The sequence below is a fragment of the Bos taurus genome, chromosome 8, assembly GCF_002263795.3.
Source record: "Bos taurus isolate L1 Dominette 01449 registration number 42190680 breed Hereford chromosome 8, ARS-UCD2.0, whole genome shotgun sequence".
NCBI classification, from domain to species: domain Eukaryota; kingdom Metazoa; phylum Chordata; class Mammalia; order Artiodactyla; family Bovidae; genus Bos; species Bos taurus.
The window spans coordinates 110,399,881-110,418,760 of NC_037335.1; the positions used below are offsets into that span (position 1 = coordinate 110,399,881).

General features: G+C 40.8%; 1 protein-coding gene across 3 annotated transcripts in view; it reads right to left on the reverse strand.

Moving 5' to 3' along the window:
- Positions 1–18,880, reverse strand: part of C5 (complement C5) — a 97,529-nt gene that overhangs the window by 61,447 nt on the left and 17,202 nt on the right. For all 3 annotated transcript variants that reach the window (XR_009495450.1, NM_001166616.1, XM_059889033.1), the window contains exons 6-15: positions 17,965–18,047; positions 15,541–15,631; positions 13,630–13,744; positions 11,598–11,724; positions 8,063–8,178; positions 6,122–6,307; positions 4,646–4,849; positions 3,518–3,727; positions 3,248–3,397; positions 1,541–1,670 (exon numbers count right to left, since the gene is read on the reverse strand). Coding sequence is in view for 2 of the 3 variants with exons in the window: in NM_001166616.1 (NP_001160088.1) it covers positions 1,541–1,670; positions 3,248–3,397; positions 3,518–3,727; positions 4,646–4,849; positions 6,122–6,307; positions 8,063–8,178; positions 11,598–11,724; positions 13,630–13,744; positions 15,541–15,631; positions 17,965–18,047 (1,412 nt within the window). In the remaining variant the exon portion in view is untranslated. The remainder of the gene's footprint in view (positions 1–1,540; positions 1,671–3,247; positions 3,398–3,517; positions 3,728–4,645; positions 4,850–6,121; positions 6,308–8,062; positions 8,179–11,597; positions 11,725–13,629; positions 13,745–15,540; positions 15,632–17,964; positions 18,048–18,880) is intronic.

An 18,880-nucleotide genomic window follows, 5' to 3' on the forward strand; every position in this document is an offset into this window, starting at 1 on the left:
GCAGATGACACCACCCTTATGGCAGAAAGTGAAGAGGAACTAAAAAGCCTCTTGATGAAAGTGAAAGTGGAGAGTGAAAAAGTTGGCTTAAAGCTCAACATTCAGAAAACGAAGATCATGGCATCCGGTCCCATCACTTCATGGGAAATAGATGGGGAAACAGTGAAAACAGTGTCAGACTTTATTTTGGGGGGCTCCAAATCACTGCAGATGGTGACTGCAGCCATGAAATTAAAAGACGCTTACTCCTTGGAAGGAAAGTTATGACCAACCTAGATAGCATATTGAAAAGCAGAGACATTACTTTGCCAACAAAGGTCCGTCTAGTCAAGGCTATGGTTTTTCCTGTGGTCATGTATGGATGTGAGAGTTGGACTGTGAAGAAGGCTGAGAGCCAAAGAATTGATGCTTTTGAACTGTGGTGTTGGAGAAGACTCTTGAGAGTCCCTTGGACTGCAAGGAGATCCAACCAGTCCATTCTGAAGGAGATCAGCCCTGGGATTTCTTTGGAAGGAATGATGCTAAAGCTGAAACTCCAGTACTTTGGCCACTTCATGTGAAGAGTTGACTCATTGGAAAAGACTCTGATGCTGGGAGGGATTGGGGGCAGGAGGAGAAGGGGACGACAGAGGATGAGATGGCTGGATGGCATCACTGACTCGATGGACGTGAGTTTGGGTGAACTCTGGGAGTTGGTGATGGACAGGGAGGCCTGGCATGCTGCGATTCATGGGGTCGCAGAGTCGGACACGACTGAGCGACTGATCTGATCTGATCTGATGCTATTTTAATTATTTTCTGTGCTTATTTTATTATAAATAATAGTATCAAGTATAATGATGAACAGTTTTAAAACCACAGAAATAAAACGATTAAGGTGTGGTCCTTGCCCTTAAAGAGTTCCCAGTGCAGTGACTGAAACCAGATGGGTCACTAAGTCTAAGGCTGTATAGTGGAGTTGGTGATGGACAGGGAGGCCTGGCGTGCTGCGGTTCATGGGGTCGCAAAGATTCGGACACGACTGAGCTACTGAACTGAACTGAACTGAACTGAGTGATGTACTTCTATTAAATTACTTATAAATAGATCTAGTCCCTATAGTAGTCCCCCTATTAAAGGAGAGGAAATGATCAATTCTATATGAGGAAGAGGTTGCATAGAGGAGATGATTCTTCCACTAGCTTCTGCAGGCTAATAAAAGGGAAAGCAGTCCTAATAGTGTAAAATAGGCTAGTGCCACCCATAGCTACACTTGGTTCTCTACGGCATAAACATAAGGTCACGTAGAGTGGGTGAGAAACAGCTGCAAAGAGCCGGGGAGAAGATCACAGAGGGCCTGGAGTATTACAGAAAAGAATTTGTACTTTATCTTGAAGTCTAGTGAAACCGTTTATACAGAGGAGTTACCTAGTCATGTCACCGTAAGATCAGTGTAGTGAATTATTCTGGAGGAGGCACAACAACGATGTCTGGGAGGCAAATTGTTCATGTAAATTTCAGTAACCAGTTTGAAGAATAAATAAAAAGCGGTGTGTTTTACCGTTTTCTCGGGTGTCATCTGCGTTTGCGTTGGTGAGGAAAGTGAGTCCAGCTAGGTAGAACACCTCTGCATTGTCTCGGCCACCGCCTGCCCCACAGCCCAGGTCACCCTTCTCTAAAGTTTGAAATACCTATTCAGAGGTACTTAGTTAATTTAATAATTCTTAGCACAATTCCTAAAGGGCAAAATAGTAAGTCTAATCAGATATGGAGATCATTCTTCTGAAAAACTAAAGGTACAGACTGTTACATGACTCTAACAAATCTGTGAAATGCACAGGCCTATCGTTTATCAAATGGCCAAAGACCGAATTTCCCAACTTCCTTCCTTTAGTTTGTTTTTTTGTTTTCAAAAATACATGCCTATTCAAAATGAAATCAAAAACTAAGTTTTAAGCTTTGATGAGACGATGCTTTGAAATCGACCCATGCTGTTTTGTACATAGAGTGCATACTGTAATCAATATAATGTCCAAAAAAGAATAAATGAGTGAACGTATGAATAAGTGAATTAATAAGCTAGCTTTTAAATCACTGAAAGAAAAAAAACAGCACAATCTCTCGTATTTTGGGAAAGAGGGCGCTAGGTTCTAAGTGAATGAGAATTTGTTTGGGGGAAGGCTTTTCCCAGTTTTAATTTTGACTCCAAATAATTTTTCCTTTCTGAATATTTTTAACTTAATAGTTTCTCAGTTCTTTCTTCCTTCTTCAAAGAAATTCAAGTCTAGAAAATAGTAGCAGAGCATAGGGGAGGTAAGGGCTTCCCTGGTGGCTCAGCTGGTACAGAACCTGCCAGCAAAGCGGGAGACCTGGGTTCAATCCCTGGGTCGGGAAGATCCCCTGGAGAAAGGAAAGGCTACCCACTCCAGTATTCTGGCCTAGAGAATTCTGTGGACTGTATAGTCCATGGGGTGGAAAAGAGTCGGACACGACTGAACAACTTTCACTTCACATAGGGGAGGTAAATGGGAACTTAGAGGAAAAAAGTCCGCCTGCAATGCAGGAGACTCTGGTTCGATTCCTGGGTTGGGAAGATCCCCTGGGAAAAGGATAGGCTACCCACTCCAGTATTCTTATGCTTCCCTTGTGGCTTAGCTGGTAAAGAGTTCGCCTGCAATGCAGGAGACCTGGATTTGATCCCTGGGTTAGGAAGATCCCCTGGAGAAGGAAAAGGCCACCCACTCCAGTACTCGGGCCTGGAGAATTCCATGGGCTGTATAGTCCATGGGGTCACAAAGAGTCAGACGCAACTGAGCAATTTTCACTTTCACTTTCAGAGTAAATGAATAATTTTCAGATTTCTGGGCCACAGATTTTAATGAGTTAAAAAAAAGAAACAAAAGCCAAAATCCCCCAGAGGTTGCCTATTCATTCTTCCCTGGTGCTGCTACTGTAAAGTCCCCTGCTCCCAAATCTCCAAACCTACCAATCAGGGGTACTCTGGCCCCATGATCACTACTATCATCATCATATGCTTTTAAAGTGCTTAACTCCATACTTGGAAAAGTAAAAATGGATAGACCTGGGCTTTAGAGACTAACGTGAGGATGGCTTACCTTCCTAAGAGCCCCTGTTCTGAGAAGATTGTATCAGTAGAAAAGCAAGTCTAGTCTTCATTTAGTTCTTTCCTCACAACTTACCCTAATGGCCCCATTTGTGAAGCACTGCCTAGGGCCACCCCAGGAATGAAGGCCACACACTACTTAACTCTTTCCAGGGGTCTCTTGGCTGTCCTTTGCACTCCATATATAGCACTGTCCACTGCTGTTAAAGCCACCCAGGAATCCAACTCAGTTTCCATATTAAGAGATACACGTTGGCCAGGGGAATATGCATCTGTCTCTGGAGACAGATGAACCTAAAGGTCATTTGGAAAAGAAAATAATCATTTGTACGACACAAAACTTCACAGATAGCTGCATTTGCAGCCCCTTTATTCAGGAGAAAATCTGACTGGGACTTATAATTTGTGGCTTACCTCAAGCTGGTTGCCACACTTTTCCTCAATATTCAACCAGACTGAGTCGGACACTAATTCTGCAGTCTGCTCTCCTGTAACGATGTAATAGACCAGAAGGCGAGCGGAAGGGACCATGTCCTGCGTCACCGGGATGTTTATGCTTTGATAAGCTGAATCCGAAAGTTTGTCCCTTGTGCCAAAGTGAACAATTTTGCCCTTGGATAAAATCTAAAAATAAACAGCAGCAGAAATGGGAATTACAAAACATAACCTTTGCTTTAGGATAGAGCTTGGGAGTGGGAATAGAAATTATGTTAAAGAAAAAGAAAGTTAACATTGCAAGGGCCTACAATGTGCCAGGAACTTCATGTTCAATTAACTCTTTTAGTTTCCATGATAACCAGAAGGATGGGAATACTGTCTCCACTGTGCAGATGAAGGGGTGCAGTTCAGGAATTAACTAAATGTCATTTAAATTTTCTCCTTAAAACTGTTGAAAAGAAAGTCATCATCACTTGTTTGGCCCGAACATCAGAATAATTAATCCCATTTCTTTGGTAATTGTCATGAAGCCTATAACATTTTTTGTACATTCTTTCCTAGCTTTCACTGACAGCCTTGACTGATACCTCTGTTTAATGTAAGTGATGTAATAGGGATATTCCTGGAGCAGGTTTGAAATGACTCAACCCTTAAGAGCAGGATTTGGGTCCCTCCTGTATTACACTGAAATGTATGTATTTTAAACGTGTCTACGTATGCAATCTGTGGCCATGAAGTAGAGCAGAGGTAATGTGGGAATTTAATCAGGCTCTCTCTGCTGAGGAATCGCGCTCTCTTTGGTGAAAGGCACGTCACACAGAGAATCAGAGGTTCCCAGTTCTGATCACAACCTTTCTCTTCCAAGTTGAATGACTGTGGTGAGTCTCAAGTCCTTTGTCCCTCAGTTTCCTCTTCTGTGAAATAGTCATGAAAATCATGCCCTGTCTCAAAGGCTTTTGAAAAACTGACTATTCATTTAGGTGATGTTCTTGGAAGTGCTTTGTGAGAACATATGTCAGGGATCATTCTAACACTTCTCTGTAAGCAAAGGACAATCAGGTAAATTGTAAGTATAATTGTAAGTATAATCACTATTATACTTACCAAGAAATTGTAGTGAGTTATTTTGTCAATATACGGACTTCTGGGTGTAACAACAATATTCAGATGTGCTCCCACAAGCAAATGTTTATAGTTTTCTGTCCAGTCAATATAAAGGTAGCTTTGGCTGAGAGATGAATACGCTACTGCTCGGTAATCTTCACTGGCCTGATTTTCTTCGGGAAGATCTAGATCCTCGGTCTTGATCTGAAAAGGAAAAAAAAAGTTAAACAAAGATACATGGACTGTGATGTAAAGGTATGTTTTCTGTGAAACATACCTTTTAAATTCCTTTCTTTGCTTTATACATTTCTAAATTTCACAACACCAATTGCTAAAGAAAAAGAAATCCACTCCTCCAATGTGTTTGTACAGCTGTGGTATCAAATAACTTTACAAAGGCTCTGGACAGAAGCTGGGATGATATGGGACTGTGAGTTATGGTGGGAAAGTCTGGTGAAGTGAAAACAGAATGATGCTCATGGAGCAAATATTGGCATCCTTCTTGAAGTGTCTTGGCAAGCTTGGGGTTCTTTTCTTATGGGTTACAGGGGTAGCAGTGGGCAGGTCCCGAGGACTGGGGACAGGAGTTATGAATGGACATCACACAGACTTTCTGGCCCAGTTTCACTGTGAAGTCGTGGCACAGACAAGGGCTTACAAACTCAGAGTGGAGCAGGAATGATATCATGGCAGTGATATCGGCCTTTGACAGCAGAGGGGTTAATGCCTGGGGTGAGATATACATTGGTTTGCATTCAAGGGCCATCATTTATTAAGTCTGGATAAGTTATTTAACCACAAGAGAGGTAAGCCTCTGTTTCCTCAGCAGCAAAATGGCAAAGACAATATTCTCTGATTCCGAGAGCTGATTAAATGGGTATTGAGTGTGTTCTACATAAAGCTCTTAGTATGACGTCTGGCACCTCATACGGGCTCAGCAGACGACAGTGAATCTGTGCCGCTGACATGCTGTCGATGTCGTTGACACACATTACTAAGTTATTTTTTATCTGGAGTTGGGAACCTAAATGTTATTTGCTGGGAGACGAGACTATTAAGTGAACTTTCAGATACAGTGATTCACATAGCTAGAAAAAAAGAGAGGTTTCCACACTTGACCCCTTTGTGGCCCTGAAGAGAGACGAAAGGCTGTGAAGCGGGAAAGAGAGACTTTCTATCACTAATTTTCACTGCTATTCCTATTTCATGCTTCTAGATTTTAATACAGTCTTATTAATGCAAGAGAAAATAATCCACCGGAAATAAAAAACTGATACATTTATCTTCCTAAAGGACCATTCAATTAATTTGAAGATTGCCTCTGGTGCTTTTTTTTTTTCCTTTGGTTGCAAAATTGTGGAACTGTTCGCTGGACTCATGTCTAAAATCTGCCACATTTTTTTCTGCACATTGGCCAAAACACACAGTCAAAAGTACACACTGTCCTAGAAAATTTAACAGGAGAATTCAGCTCACATTGAACTCCAGCACCGTCACTTCAGATGGGAGATTCACCACAAAAGAAGCTACTCCGTCACTGGAACGTGTTACACTTTTCTTCGACTCCAAGTCAGTTATCTCTTGGTTCGCGTCGAGCGTTTTTGCGCTCAGGGTCACCGGGATCCCTCCTACCAAATGGTCAAATGAATCCTTAACTTGCACCTGTTTGCCAGAACAGTCCAAATTCATTTCCACAGCTCATCACTTCTTTTAAAGCAAAACAGTTCTGAAATAATTTTCCTTTCTCCTCACCAGTGTATAAATTACTCATATTCAATTCAGTAAAGAGAAACATGTTCTCATTTTATATATAAAAGGGTCTAATGTTATTTAGTTAAATCATTCTTGAATGGATTCCCCTGTATATCAAGAAGACTCAGAATATAAACACTGTATTAGGCCTGCCAAGTAGATGAGATAAGGACTCCTGTTATTTAATTTCTGTTTCTTCAATTGGTTGAGAACTAGATAAAAGAGAAAATGAAGCAATCACTTCTGGGAATTAATCTCTTAGATATGAGAAATAATAGTTTAGGGCTTAGCCACTCAGTTGTGTCCGACTCTTTGCAACCCATGGACTGTAGCCCACCAGGCTTCTCTGTCCATGGGGTTTCTCCAAGCAAGAATACTGGAGTGGGTTGCATGCTCTTCTCCAGGGGATCTTCCCCCCCAGGAATCAAGCTGGGGTCTCCTGCATTTCAGGAAGATTCTTTATCAGCTGAACTACCAGAGAAGCCCCATGAGGAACAATAAATACATTTTTTTCTCCATAAACTCTACCTCTCATCGCCATGCATATGCTAAATTCATATAGAATTTCCACAAAGGTATAGTTTACATTATTTATTTTTATATGTGATGTGAAATATATAAAGATATATAGTATATAAATATATTTTATATAAAGATAAATATAATATATAGACATTTAAAAATAATAAATATGTTCTATATAGTGACATTTTTATGATCATTGTATATATTATTATACTCTATAGTAAATTATAAAATTATCATATGCATTATATAGTAACATGTTATATATTATTAAATATGTTGTATATGTATTAAGAAGTTATAAGCATGTCCAAAGGTTGCTTGGGGTCTGGTGAATCTTTTTCTCTTAAAAGCCAGTGATCTACAGTTTTCTAAAGGATAGGGAATAAAAATATTCATTTTATAAATATAATAAAACATAGTATATGTAATAGCATGTATTTTATATAATATATAATCAGATATAGAATACTAAATACAATAAAATATAATTACACAGTCAGATAAATGTTTTAGCTCCATACTATCAGCATTTTAAAAAGAAAAAGAAGAAGGAGAGAAAATATTGAAAAGGAGAAAAAAAAACAAAAACCAGAGAGAAGAGAGTCAGGGACAGACAGGAAAGTGTCGAGGTGGAGAGGACAGGGAACAATACAGAGATGTGCTCCGACGGCGTCGTGTACAAAGAGAAGGCAGAGTGGAGAGCGCAGCAGTGCACCCTCAGACCGCGGGAAATAAACACAGAGACAAAGGGCTTTATTCTCAAGAAATGATATCTCTGTCTTAAGACTTTTTGAGAACGTGTTGCCAAACAATTTTAAATGTTAGTATTTTTTGAACCATAGACATATGGAGTTTTATTTATAATACATATCGTTAATGTAAGGCTCATTAAGGGAATACTTAACACAGGCTATCCTGCTAAATGCTGATACTGTCCTAAGGTTTGATATTATTCCCAAGAGAGAAGCCAGCTGGCAGTTTCCCACTGCTGACTACACTGTCAGAGAGGCAGATCTCACGCACAGGTTGAGCTCCCTCTGTGCTTTGCCTCTCCCTTATCCTTCCTTTGCTTGTCATCCCCCCATATTTTTAGAGAAAGATAATCACATTCAGCAGTACCCCCACCCCCAACGTAACCTTGACAGAATATGGAATCCCAGGCTTCACAAAAAGAGGAGTAGCAACCAAATTCAGTTTGTAGGGAGAAAGGACATATTTGATGCCAGGAATTTCTGCTTCTTCAGAAAATCCACCTAAAGAAATGACAAAAATTTATTAGAAGTGTACTGATCTGTGTGGGGAGCTATGTCGGTCTCCATGTGTCTCCACAGACCCACTCATTCATTCATTCATTCACTCCATTCCTGCACTCATTCATTTACCAACAGCAAGTAGACACGGGTCTTGGTTCAGAGGGGCAGTGCAGAGAAGAGTTTAGACCCTCCTCAGGAGTTTCCAAAGCCTTATGCTCAGGGCTTCTGTGTAGAGATGGCCCTTGTGGAAGTAGCGCAGTGGGATCGGACTGAGGAGAAATCTGAGGAGGGGACGCCACTTTTCACCAGTTGCTTGCATTTCATTTAAATACATAGAAGGCATTAAGGAGAGAAGAAAGGGTCGGCCAGAGACTAAGCCTTACAGGGAGGTCATCTTTAGGGAGCAGGGATATAGAGAGAATTGGAGAAAACATAAAAAAATAGCTTCAGGTAGAGAGAACCCAGAGGGTCTACTGGCAAGACCCAATGGTGTTACCCTTCAGCTAAAACTTGTATATAATAAGTTATCAGAATAATATACAGAGCTCTAGTATCCCTAACTTCTTTCCAGGATTATATCCCTGATACTCCCACATATGGGCTTCCCAGGTAAGCGCTAGTGGTAAAGAACCCGCCTGCAAATGCAGGAGATAGAAGAGACATGGTTTCGAACCCTGGGTCAGGAAGAGCTCCTGGAGGAGGGCATGGCAACCCACTCCAGTATGCTCGCCTGGAGAATCCCATGGACAGAGGAGCCTGATGGGCTCCAGTGCGTGGGACCGCAAAGTGTTGGACACGACTGAAGTGACTTAGCGTGCACATACGCACCCCTACATATATATCCTATACTTCAGCCAACGAGTAATCTGCTATTCTCAGCGGTCACCCTTGGCACGTCCCCTCTCTGAAGAGTGCCCCACTTCACCCTGCCTGTCACCCCTTCCTCAAAAGCCTACTGGTCTTTCAAGACAAGGCCAGTCAGCTCCAGGACACCTTTGTTGCTTGCTCAGCGTCATCTAGGAGCTCGCCTGCTTCTGAAGGTCAGTAGCATCAAGCACTTTGCTGGGAGCACACGTGGAATCCCTTCTGGTGAAAGAGTTCTTTGTTTTTCTTTAAGCTGATGCGTGTTTGCAAGCCACTTGAGTACTGAAATCTGCATCATTAACATTCGTAAGCCTGCACATTCAGCAGCACTCTTTGCATATCTAATAAATATTGTTTAAACTGAATTTATTTTAAATAAGTTGAGAAAAATAGCAGTAAGAAAGAAGCATTAAAATAATGTCAACAATATAGAGAGGGCAGGGAGTCTAAAGTCATCATCATTCTCCCGCATGTACTGATAATCTGATGTATGCAAAGCGCTGAATAACTCTGTAACTACCTCAGTTCTTCATTCTGCTACCCTGGAAGGACAAATTTAAAGAGGTAGAAGGAGACTTAGGAATCTTCTAGTGTAACAGTCATTTTATTTAAAAAAAAATGGACTTAGTGTGTTTAAATTATTTGTTCATAGGGGTTCAATATAGACCTGCAAATATAAGGTACATTAGTAATCAAGATATATCAGAAGTAAGACAAAGTAATCCAACTGGGGGTAATAATTATTAACTATTAAAACCATTGGAGTGAGGATTAAGAGTACTAGACAAGACATTAAGAATGCTAAGGAAAGAAAATAGGTGGTGAGGAGGAGAGAAAGAAGAAGGGGGAAGACGGGGAGGAAGAGGAGGAGGGGAAGATGGAGACGGGCGGAGAACTAGGAGGGGAGGAGGGGTGGGGAGGAGGGGAGGACAAGGAGAAAGGGGGAAGGAGGTGCTGGTGAGAGTGCTCTGCGCACACTGACGCTTTCATTCCCGCCGTAACACTGAGGGGCATATACCGTTACTGGACTCATGTTAGAAACATTACCTCCAGTTTTGGATAGAATTACTATTCCAGAAGAAAAGGGCTTTATGATGTACTTTGTTCAACTCTATCATCATACAGCTAAGTGGATAAAACTGTGGTAGTCGTGGTAACTTTCGTTTGCATGGTACTTCACCAAATGTCTTTACACACATAATCTCTTTGGTTTTGATTCCTCCTGGGTGAGAAAACTGAGGTGCCAGATGTTCAAGCCAGACAGGCTGTGAGCCACTTGGACTGTTAAATGGGCGGGTGTCATCCCTTCTTGACATCAAGACAGTAGAGACCCAGTGGCTAGGGAGTGACAAAGCTACACTCCAATCCCAGTTTTAATGATGGAAAAGTAAAATTTAACTATGAAAGGAAGTAAAATGTGAAAGAATGTACTAATTATTTATACCTTTTTTTTTTTTTAAGTGTACATCATACATTTATTACCAACAACCCTCTCAACTCCAAAATTGGGCACAGGGATTAAAAATAAAAATTCATTGCACTACTTAGTAAAGCATTACTAGTAACTTTCATAAAAATGTACAAACTTTGTTAAAAATTTATCAAGCCTTCAAATGATTTGGTTACAGATATTTATAATAGATACATTTAAAACTATATGTTAACTGATACAATGGAGTATGATTTGAGGAAATGACTCAGCAAATGATTCCAAAATACACCCCTGTGAGCTTTCCATAATCTGACACAAACAGCAAAATAAGGTAACCAAATGTACCAACAGGGGGAAAATAGCTTTCTAATAAAGGCCTAAAGATATCTGTGAAAAATATTCTCATGAGTTGGTAGATCTCATTTAAAATATTATAAGAGGCCCAAATATAAGAATCTTAACAAATCACATTTCAGAGAGTGTATAAAATCTAAATAGGCTTTCACATTTTCTAGATTTTGCTTGAAAAAATTCAGGACAGAAAATCCTAATGAGATCTTGATACCTGGAGGCCTTGTTTTTTTTTTTTTTTTTCTTTTTGGGGAAGAGGGGGTGCTAAAAACAAACAAATGTGGTATTTCATGCAAAGGAAAACAGAAATTGCATGAAATATTTATACCTTTAATATGCTGTCTAAATATTTCCCAAGAGAAAGTCCCTTCTCTGGTGCGTGCTAAGTTGCTTCGGTCATATCCAACTCTTTGTGAGCCCATGGACTACAGTCCGCCAGGCTTCTCTGTCCATGGGATTCTTCAGGCAAGACTACTGGAGTGGGTTGACATGCCCTCCTCCAGGGAATCTTCTCTGGTGGCTCAGTCAGTGGTAAAGAATCTGCCTGCCAATGCAGGAGACACAGGAGCTGCAGGTTCAAGCCCTGGGTCAGGAAGGTCCCCTGGAGAAGGAAATGGCAACCCACTCCACTATTCTTGCCTGGAAAATTCCATGGACAGAGGAGCCTGGTGGGCTGCAGTTCATGGAGCTGTAAAAGAGTCGGACACGACTTCGCAAATAAACGACAACAAATATTTGCCAAGAGAAAGTTTAAGAAGGAAAACAAGCTTACCTGTAGACTCTATGATTGTCACACCGATATAGAGGTACTTGTTGTTTAAATCTTCTAGACTTTCATAGGACAATTCTTTAACTGCTGTTTCAGAGTTAAATGTGACTTGAGCCATTCCGTTTATCAACTTTTTAAAGGGGGAAAATAAACAAATTATTTCAGAGGAGAATTTATAAGCAAAAAATGAATAAAATATGCCTTTACTAGCCTCTCAATCAAAGACAAAGACGAAAGCTTTAGCACTAACGCGAGTAACTGAGTCCACAGTTAAGCCCAGAGTGTTATCTTCTAATCTATTTGTTTAGAATTATAGATGTGGAAGAATCTTAAACATCATTTGGTTCCACAGGTCTTTTTTGTACTAGCTGGCAAAGATGACTTCTTCCCATCACTGAGTCATCATCATCTTTCTAGGCCTCTCAGCCTACTTTTGCTCTTAACTGAGAGTTTATGGGATTTTATGATATTTACTCTGTACTTTACTGCTTGCATATTAAGACACTAATTTAAAAACGCACAGTGGATAATGGGATATAGGGTTATCCACGATATGTTAATTGCTAAGTTGTGTCCGACTCCTTGCCACCTCACAGACTGCAGCCTGCCAGGCTCCTCTGTCCATGGGATTCTCCAGGCAAGAATACTGGAGTGGGTTCCCATTCCTTCTCCAGGGGATCTTCCCGACCCAGAGATCGAACCCTGGTCAGATTTTTACTGTCTGAGCCACCAGCGAAGCATATGATATTATTTAATTATTAACCACACAGTAAGACAGATTTTGCCTTATTTTTTCTTCTAAAATCGAGTACTTCGAGGCCAGGGATTTTTGTCTTATGTAGCTTTAAACCTCAGTGTTTAACATAGAATCTTGCATTAAAAAAGAGGCGTTTATATCTTAAATAAAACTGTACTTTGAAAGAGCAAGGGCTCAGTAACTGGTGATAGAAGCTCTGTGAAAGTGTAGCTGCTGCTGCGAAGTCGCTTCAGTCGTGTCCGACTCTGTGCGACCCCATAGACGGCAGCCCACCAGGCTCCTCCATCCATGGGATTCTCCAGGCAAGGGCACTGGAGTGGGTGCCACTGCCTTCTCTGCTGTGAAAGTGCAGCAGTGGACAAAATGACCTGAGCCCTTACCATCCAGGGCGACGCAGAGAGCACTGAGCTGGGGCGAGGGCCACAGGGCACTCTGAGCTCCAGCAGCCACTGGGCCTTGACTGTGGCCGACAGCTTCTCAGCAAGCTCACGGTTAATTCACTCACTTACAAATTTTTATAGAGCTCCTGCACAATTTGCCAGCAACCAAGCTGGCTCTAGGCATATAGTGGGAATGATTCAGACCCCCAAAGAGTTTTGTGTAGAGAACGATAGAGTAAATAAAGCATTACTAACTGTAATGGTTTTTCAACCTCAGCACTATTGACATTTTGCACAGGGTAATTCATTGTTGGGGAGCACTGCTCTGAAGGAGTTTCACAACATCCCTGGCCTCGACCCACGAAATGCTCGTGTGACACTCTTGCCCAGTTGTGACAACCACAAATGTCTCTGGACATTACCAAATGCCTCCTTGGGGGTAAAAATCACCCTTGGTTGAAAACCACTGCAATATAAAGTGTGAAACACGCTCCACCGAGAGCGACTCAAGGCCTGAGGCGGCAGGATGGGTGATGATGTGGAGACAAAGAACGGGACAGCTTAGCCAGGCAGAGAAGAGGCAGCAGGTGACAACGGGAAAGGGCATTCCCTGGCCGAAGGAGCAGCTCTGCAGACACCTGGAGGCGAGGGAGACTGGGGGGAGTTTGCAAAACTGGGGTGACCAGCGCAAGGGGGAAGAAAGGGAGAGATGGGCGGGCAGGGGGCTTGGTGACAAGGAAACAGAACTTTATCCTCAGGATAGTGAGAAGTCAATGGAAGGTTTTTAAGCTTCAATTTCCACACCTACACGAAACAGTACCGTGGGCTAGATGATACAGAAGTGACTTTCCAGCTCTAGCGTTCATGACGGATCTTTAGGTACAAGTGAATCTCTTACCGCTGTGCTTTGCATTGCTTTTTGCATCATTTCTTTTTGATTATCTTCTAAGTTGTCTCTTATTCCAAAAGTGATGTAAACGTCAGCCTCGTTGACGACTTTATTATAAAAATATCTGTCAAACAATCATACCATAAAACTGTTCTGCTAACACGGTTACAATCATAAAATCCAGATAAAAATAACAATTTAAAATCACATAAAGCATTTGACATACTTTAAAGTGCCTTTCCATCCACTATTATATTTCATTCTCATAAAGCCACCATAATAAAGCCAAAGTACAGATTTTTATTACTATGTGCTAGATGAAATAAACTGATTTTGAGGAGATCAAAAGAGTCAGGTCTGGGCTTCTTTCTTACAAAACACATCACTTCCTCAATGATTTTGATAACAGTGGAGAACTGCTCTTTATTTTCTTTTACATCTTTTAAAGCAGCATGCCCAGTCTCACAGTTATATAAGTTCTTTTTAAAAACTCTAACTGCATATTTCCTTTTTCAGTTTAGAATTAAAACAATGATAAAGAAAACTTCCTGTATAGCCAACATGATAGCAAGATCTTACTCTTGTTATTCGTAGTTTGAACAAAAAAAGTAAGTCTCTCCGTTAAAAGAAGTCCATTTCTACAATTCTCTGTCAAGTGAGCTTTTACAGTGGCTTAGATTAAGTGACAAACACTCTATCTGAGGAATAAACACTAGAAAGAGAGGCAGTATATGGTAGCCTTTGAGGGCATGGGTTCTGGAACAAGAGAGACCATGTGATTTATTAGCTGTATGATCTTGGGCATATTACTTAACATTTATGTACCTTCGGTTTTCTGTTTGTAATGTGGGGATAGTAATTGTATCTATCACACAGAGTTTTGTAAAGATTAAATGAGCTGATACATACAGAATGCTTTGAAAAGTGCCTGACATATATAGTTACATAAATCGGTTATTGTTTTTAATAATTATACTAGGTCATTTTTAAATGATAGGTCGCTTATAAAAATAACCCCAATTCTCCACCTGCCCATGTGTCTACTGCCTTTGCAGCTCTTTGCCTGCAAATGGTGTGAAGGGAGGCTGTTTCCTTCAGGCTGGTGCTGTAATTTGCTTTGGACAAAAGAATGTGGTGGAAGTGACGGTGTGTTAGTCCCGAAGTGTAAACCTCAAAAGGACTTTTATGCTCCCATTTTCTCTCTTCGAGCATTGCTGCTGCTACAAGCTAGCCCATTGGTTGATGAGAAACACACATGGGCCAGTCATCCTTGCAGCTTCAGTCAACTGCCAGTTAACTGTCAGGCATCTGAGTAAGACCTCCCTAGGCCAGCCAGCCCCCAGCTGACCTGCCAACTGATTGCTCATGTGGGTGAGCCCCACTGACACCAGCCTGGCCCAGACAGCAGAACTGCCCAGCTGACTCGTAAGTAGCTGTGGTGTTAAGGCACTGGGTCCCAAAGTAGTTATCAGCATTAGCTGGCGGATGAAGCCATTAAAAATGATAAGAAGTTAAAGCTTCATGTCTCAGTCCCAGTATCCTAAGGCAGGCTGCCTCCTAAACATACACACTGAACTTACGTTTTTAGGATTTTTTTTTTTTGGCTGGTGAATAATCAACCAGACTAAAATCAGAATCAGCTAAAATCAGGATGAGCAAATAAACTCATAGGCGTGATGTCTTCTCAGTTAGGTAGTTTCAAAGTCATGCCAGACATTGCCACTAAATCACAGATCTCAGCGATATATAAATGTATCAACTCACCACACAGTACACCTTAAACTTTCCCAATGTCATAGGTCAATTATATCTCAATAAAACTGGGGGTAAAAATCAAAGATCTCATTCTGGGCAAATGTCACCAAAGTTAGCATTCAGTTTAACTGAAAACTCTGAAAACAAACCAAAACACTTTCTTACCTTGCTCTTATAGTAATTTCAAAATTAGTAAAGTCCTTATAACCAATGAAATTACTTTTTGGTTCTATTGAGATAGAAAAATGTGGCAACACTGAAAATAAAAACAAAGAAGCAACGTTACCACTTGAATTAGAGTAGTCTTTAAAGCATAGCAACCAACTGTATCTCTGGAATAGCTGGATAAGCCGTGACATCAGCGCAGCATCCACCTTGTCATCACCAATAGCAGGATCTCGGAAGCCTCCTGTTCCACCAATCAGAGGTTAGTTCATACGCTACGTGCTAGAAGAACTTGACTTAAACTTTGATTTCAGCACTTACAGGCAACTGACTACTTCCTCCGCTAGAGGATGGGCTCCTTGAAACAAAAAAGACTATTCTCTTTATTTTTGTGTGTCTCCTCCCTCAACCTTCTCATGAGCCACAAATAGAGCATGTGTTCAACAAATGTTTATTAAATTGAAAATGGAAAAAGAAATTTCTTGCTTGTTTAACATTTCCATTTTTTGTCTAATAGATTAAATCCACCCAGTCTCCAAATTCCAACATAAAACTCTCCCTTTAGTCAAAAGCGAGAGCTTACAATTGGCTACAAGAAAAAAGCTTCATGCAAAATTAAAAATTAGGGCCGAAAGGAAGGAGGAGTTTTTTCCCTGTCTCTTTGGTATTCTGATTGCCCAAGAGAAAACAATTTCACCTGTCCAAAAAAGCACGGTCTTCTCTTTGTTCTAACACAGCCTGTGTAGTAAGGTTTACAGATTCTATTAACCTGCACAACACCTAACAGAAATTGGGTGATTGAATGACCTTGATATTGTAGATAAAGACTGTCACATGAGAGTAAGTGAGATGGAGTCAGATATGGCTTATATGTTTTCTAGATGGTGAAAGGGCCTTCCTGCATAATACAAACAGTAAAGAATCTGCCTGCAATGTGGGAGGAAAGAGAAGTCAAAGAGCAATGCAATCTGTTGCTCTGGGCTGCATTCCTATGTTATTAAAGATCAAGGCAGATATGTTCTCTCCAAGATATGAAGTAGAGGAAAATATTTCATCGTTTCATCCAGCACCCACCATGTAGCCTGCACACTCCTACCAAGACGGACATACCCATGAACACGACAGACAAACCCTACCCTCAATGAGCTCATAGTCGAGCAGGGAAGACAAGCATAAGCAAAGAATTACACAAACACTTAGGACCGTTATGAAAGCTGATATTTATAAGTGAGTACAGGGAGTCCTTCCCAGGAAAGAGAATTCAGGGAAAACATCACTGGATAAATGGTTTTTCAACCGAGACTTGAAGGTGAGTAGGAGTTGGCTAGGTGAGAGGGAGGGGGAGGGGGTTGTAGGCAGATCATATGCAAAGTCACCATTACTGGAGTGGCATAAACGAGGCTGAGGAGGGGATGGCAATGAGGAGGTGTTGGGGACTTCAATAATGAAATAACACGACGGCAAGAATAGCTTCAAAGCAGAGATAACAGCTGGGGGTTGAGGGTGGGTTTGCAGTAGTCCATGAGGGAGCCTGGTGATAAAATAAATGTGTGGCTCCAGATAATAAGAGGTGGATAAATTTTAGATATGTAAAAGAAGCAGCAAAAACACTTGGAGGAAAGGGGACCAGTTAGGATTATATGTTGTTTAGAGCCTGTAATCTTTAAAGTTGAGCTTCATCATAGTAAATTTGTTTTGTCACTGTTTGTTAATTGTTAAAATTCACGTGTTTATTCGCCACATTATTATGAGTCTATTGGGAGAATTAAAATATAACTTCAAGCAAAATAAAGTTTTTTATTACAGAAACTTCTGATACAGAAACTCTGTATCAGAGCACACAGATACTCTAGTAAACAACTACAAGAAATGGGAAGGTTAAGCAGTTTATACGTTTAATTATTAACCCATTAACATGACTGATTTCAAAGTAAGACTATCTGACATTTTTGGATCAATGTATTAGGAATTTCTGAGTCAGCAGGAAAACAACACTGGACTCGGGTAAGGAATCCAGATGTTCCTGTTCTGTCACTGACAGGTTGGGATGAAGTGAGTAAATCACCTGTCAGTCTAACCAGGTTCCGCTCACCTCAACTCTGGTTGCTTCTCCTAAAAGCCTAATTCTGGAAAGGACCTGAACCAGTCGAGCTCCCTGGGGGCTGGGTCTCTTGGAGCTCTATGATGAGGAAGACAAGTCCAGAGGGCTGGCGTGCTTGTTTAAGGCCAACAGGGCAGCTACACCCAGAGCTTAGGCATTCAGACAACGCCCATCCTCCCACCGCCTCCATCAGTACTTCTAACCATACCAGCAAGCAGCCTCATCTTCATCTGGGAGTGATTTTACATTAAGTTCATTCGTGAAAAGAATTATTGCAAAAATGCTAACTCTACATAGGTAAACTTTTAATCATCAGAAATTACCATATTCTTTAATTTCAAAATATGCGGTTCCAGTTGTTGAAAAGTCTTCTTTATATTTAGCTCGAATGGTCCACACACCGTATCTATGGAAGCAAAATATTTTAAATTATGGAAGTCATGAAATGTGCCTGTTACGTTGAGCGGCTAGTGATACAAAAGTGACCAATAGAGACAAGACCCCTGTCCTCAAGAAGTTTATAGTCTAGTGGGGAGTAAAGGCAAGTAAATTAATAAAGAATTACTTACAAAATTGAGACAAGTGCCATGAAGAAAATAAGACAGTAAAATGAGGAGAGAGAAAAGAAAAAGGAAGAGAGGGACTGCATTCGATGTTGCATCCAAGGTAGCCTCTTAGAAAAGAGAGCATTTAACCCACGTCCTAAAGGATGAGAGGAAGCCAGCTTTGTGAAGAGTAAGACGAAGCACATTTTAAGCAGAGGGGATGACCTGTGAAAAGGTACTGGGGTAGGAAAGCAATGGTTGCAGGAGGCTATCATGGCTGATGCATACTCTGGCATGATCTACCCCTTGGCATAAGATGGAGGTGGAGAAATGATAAGAGTTATACAATAATTGGCTCAATTCTTCGCTATTATGGAATATTTTCAAGGAGGTACACAATTTTAAAATTACCCAAATTACGTAAATCCCCCAATTTCATCCAAATTTCTAGAAGATCTTCAGTACAGTTAATTAACTGTGAACTCCCTTCTAGAGGGCAGAGCAAAAACGACCATAAGAAGATTTTAAAGTGATATTGCAGTCATTTTTATATGCCCTTATTCGTCCTTCTTTAAGTTTGTGGGAGACAGGGACTATGAATTTTTTATTTCTATTTTAAATTTCTCATTCCCGTTGTACTTTGCATTTCCCGGGAATGTGTTCACTAAATTTTTATTGCATTGGGTTCTGTTTA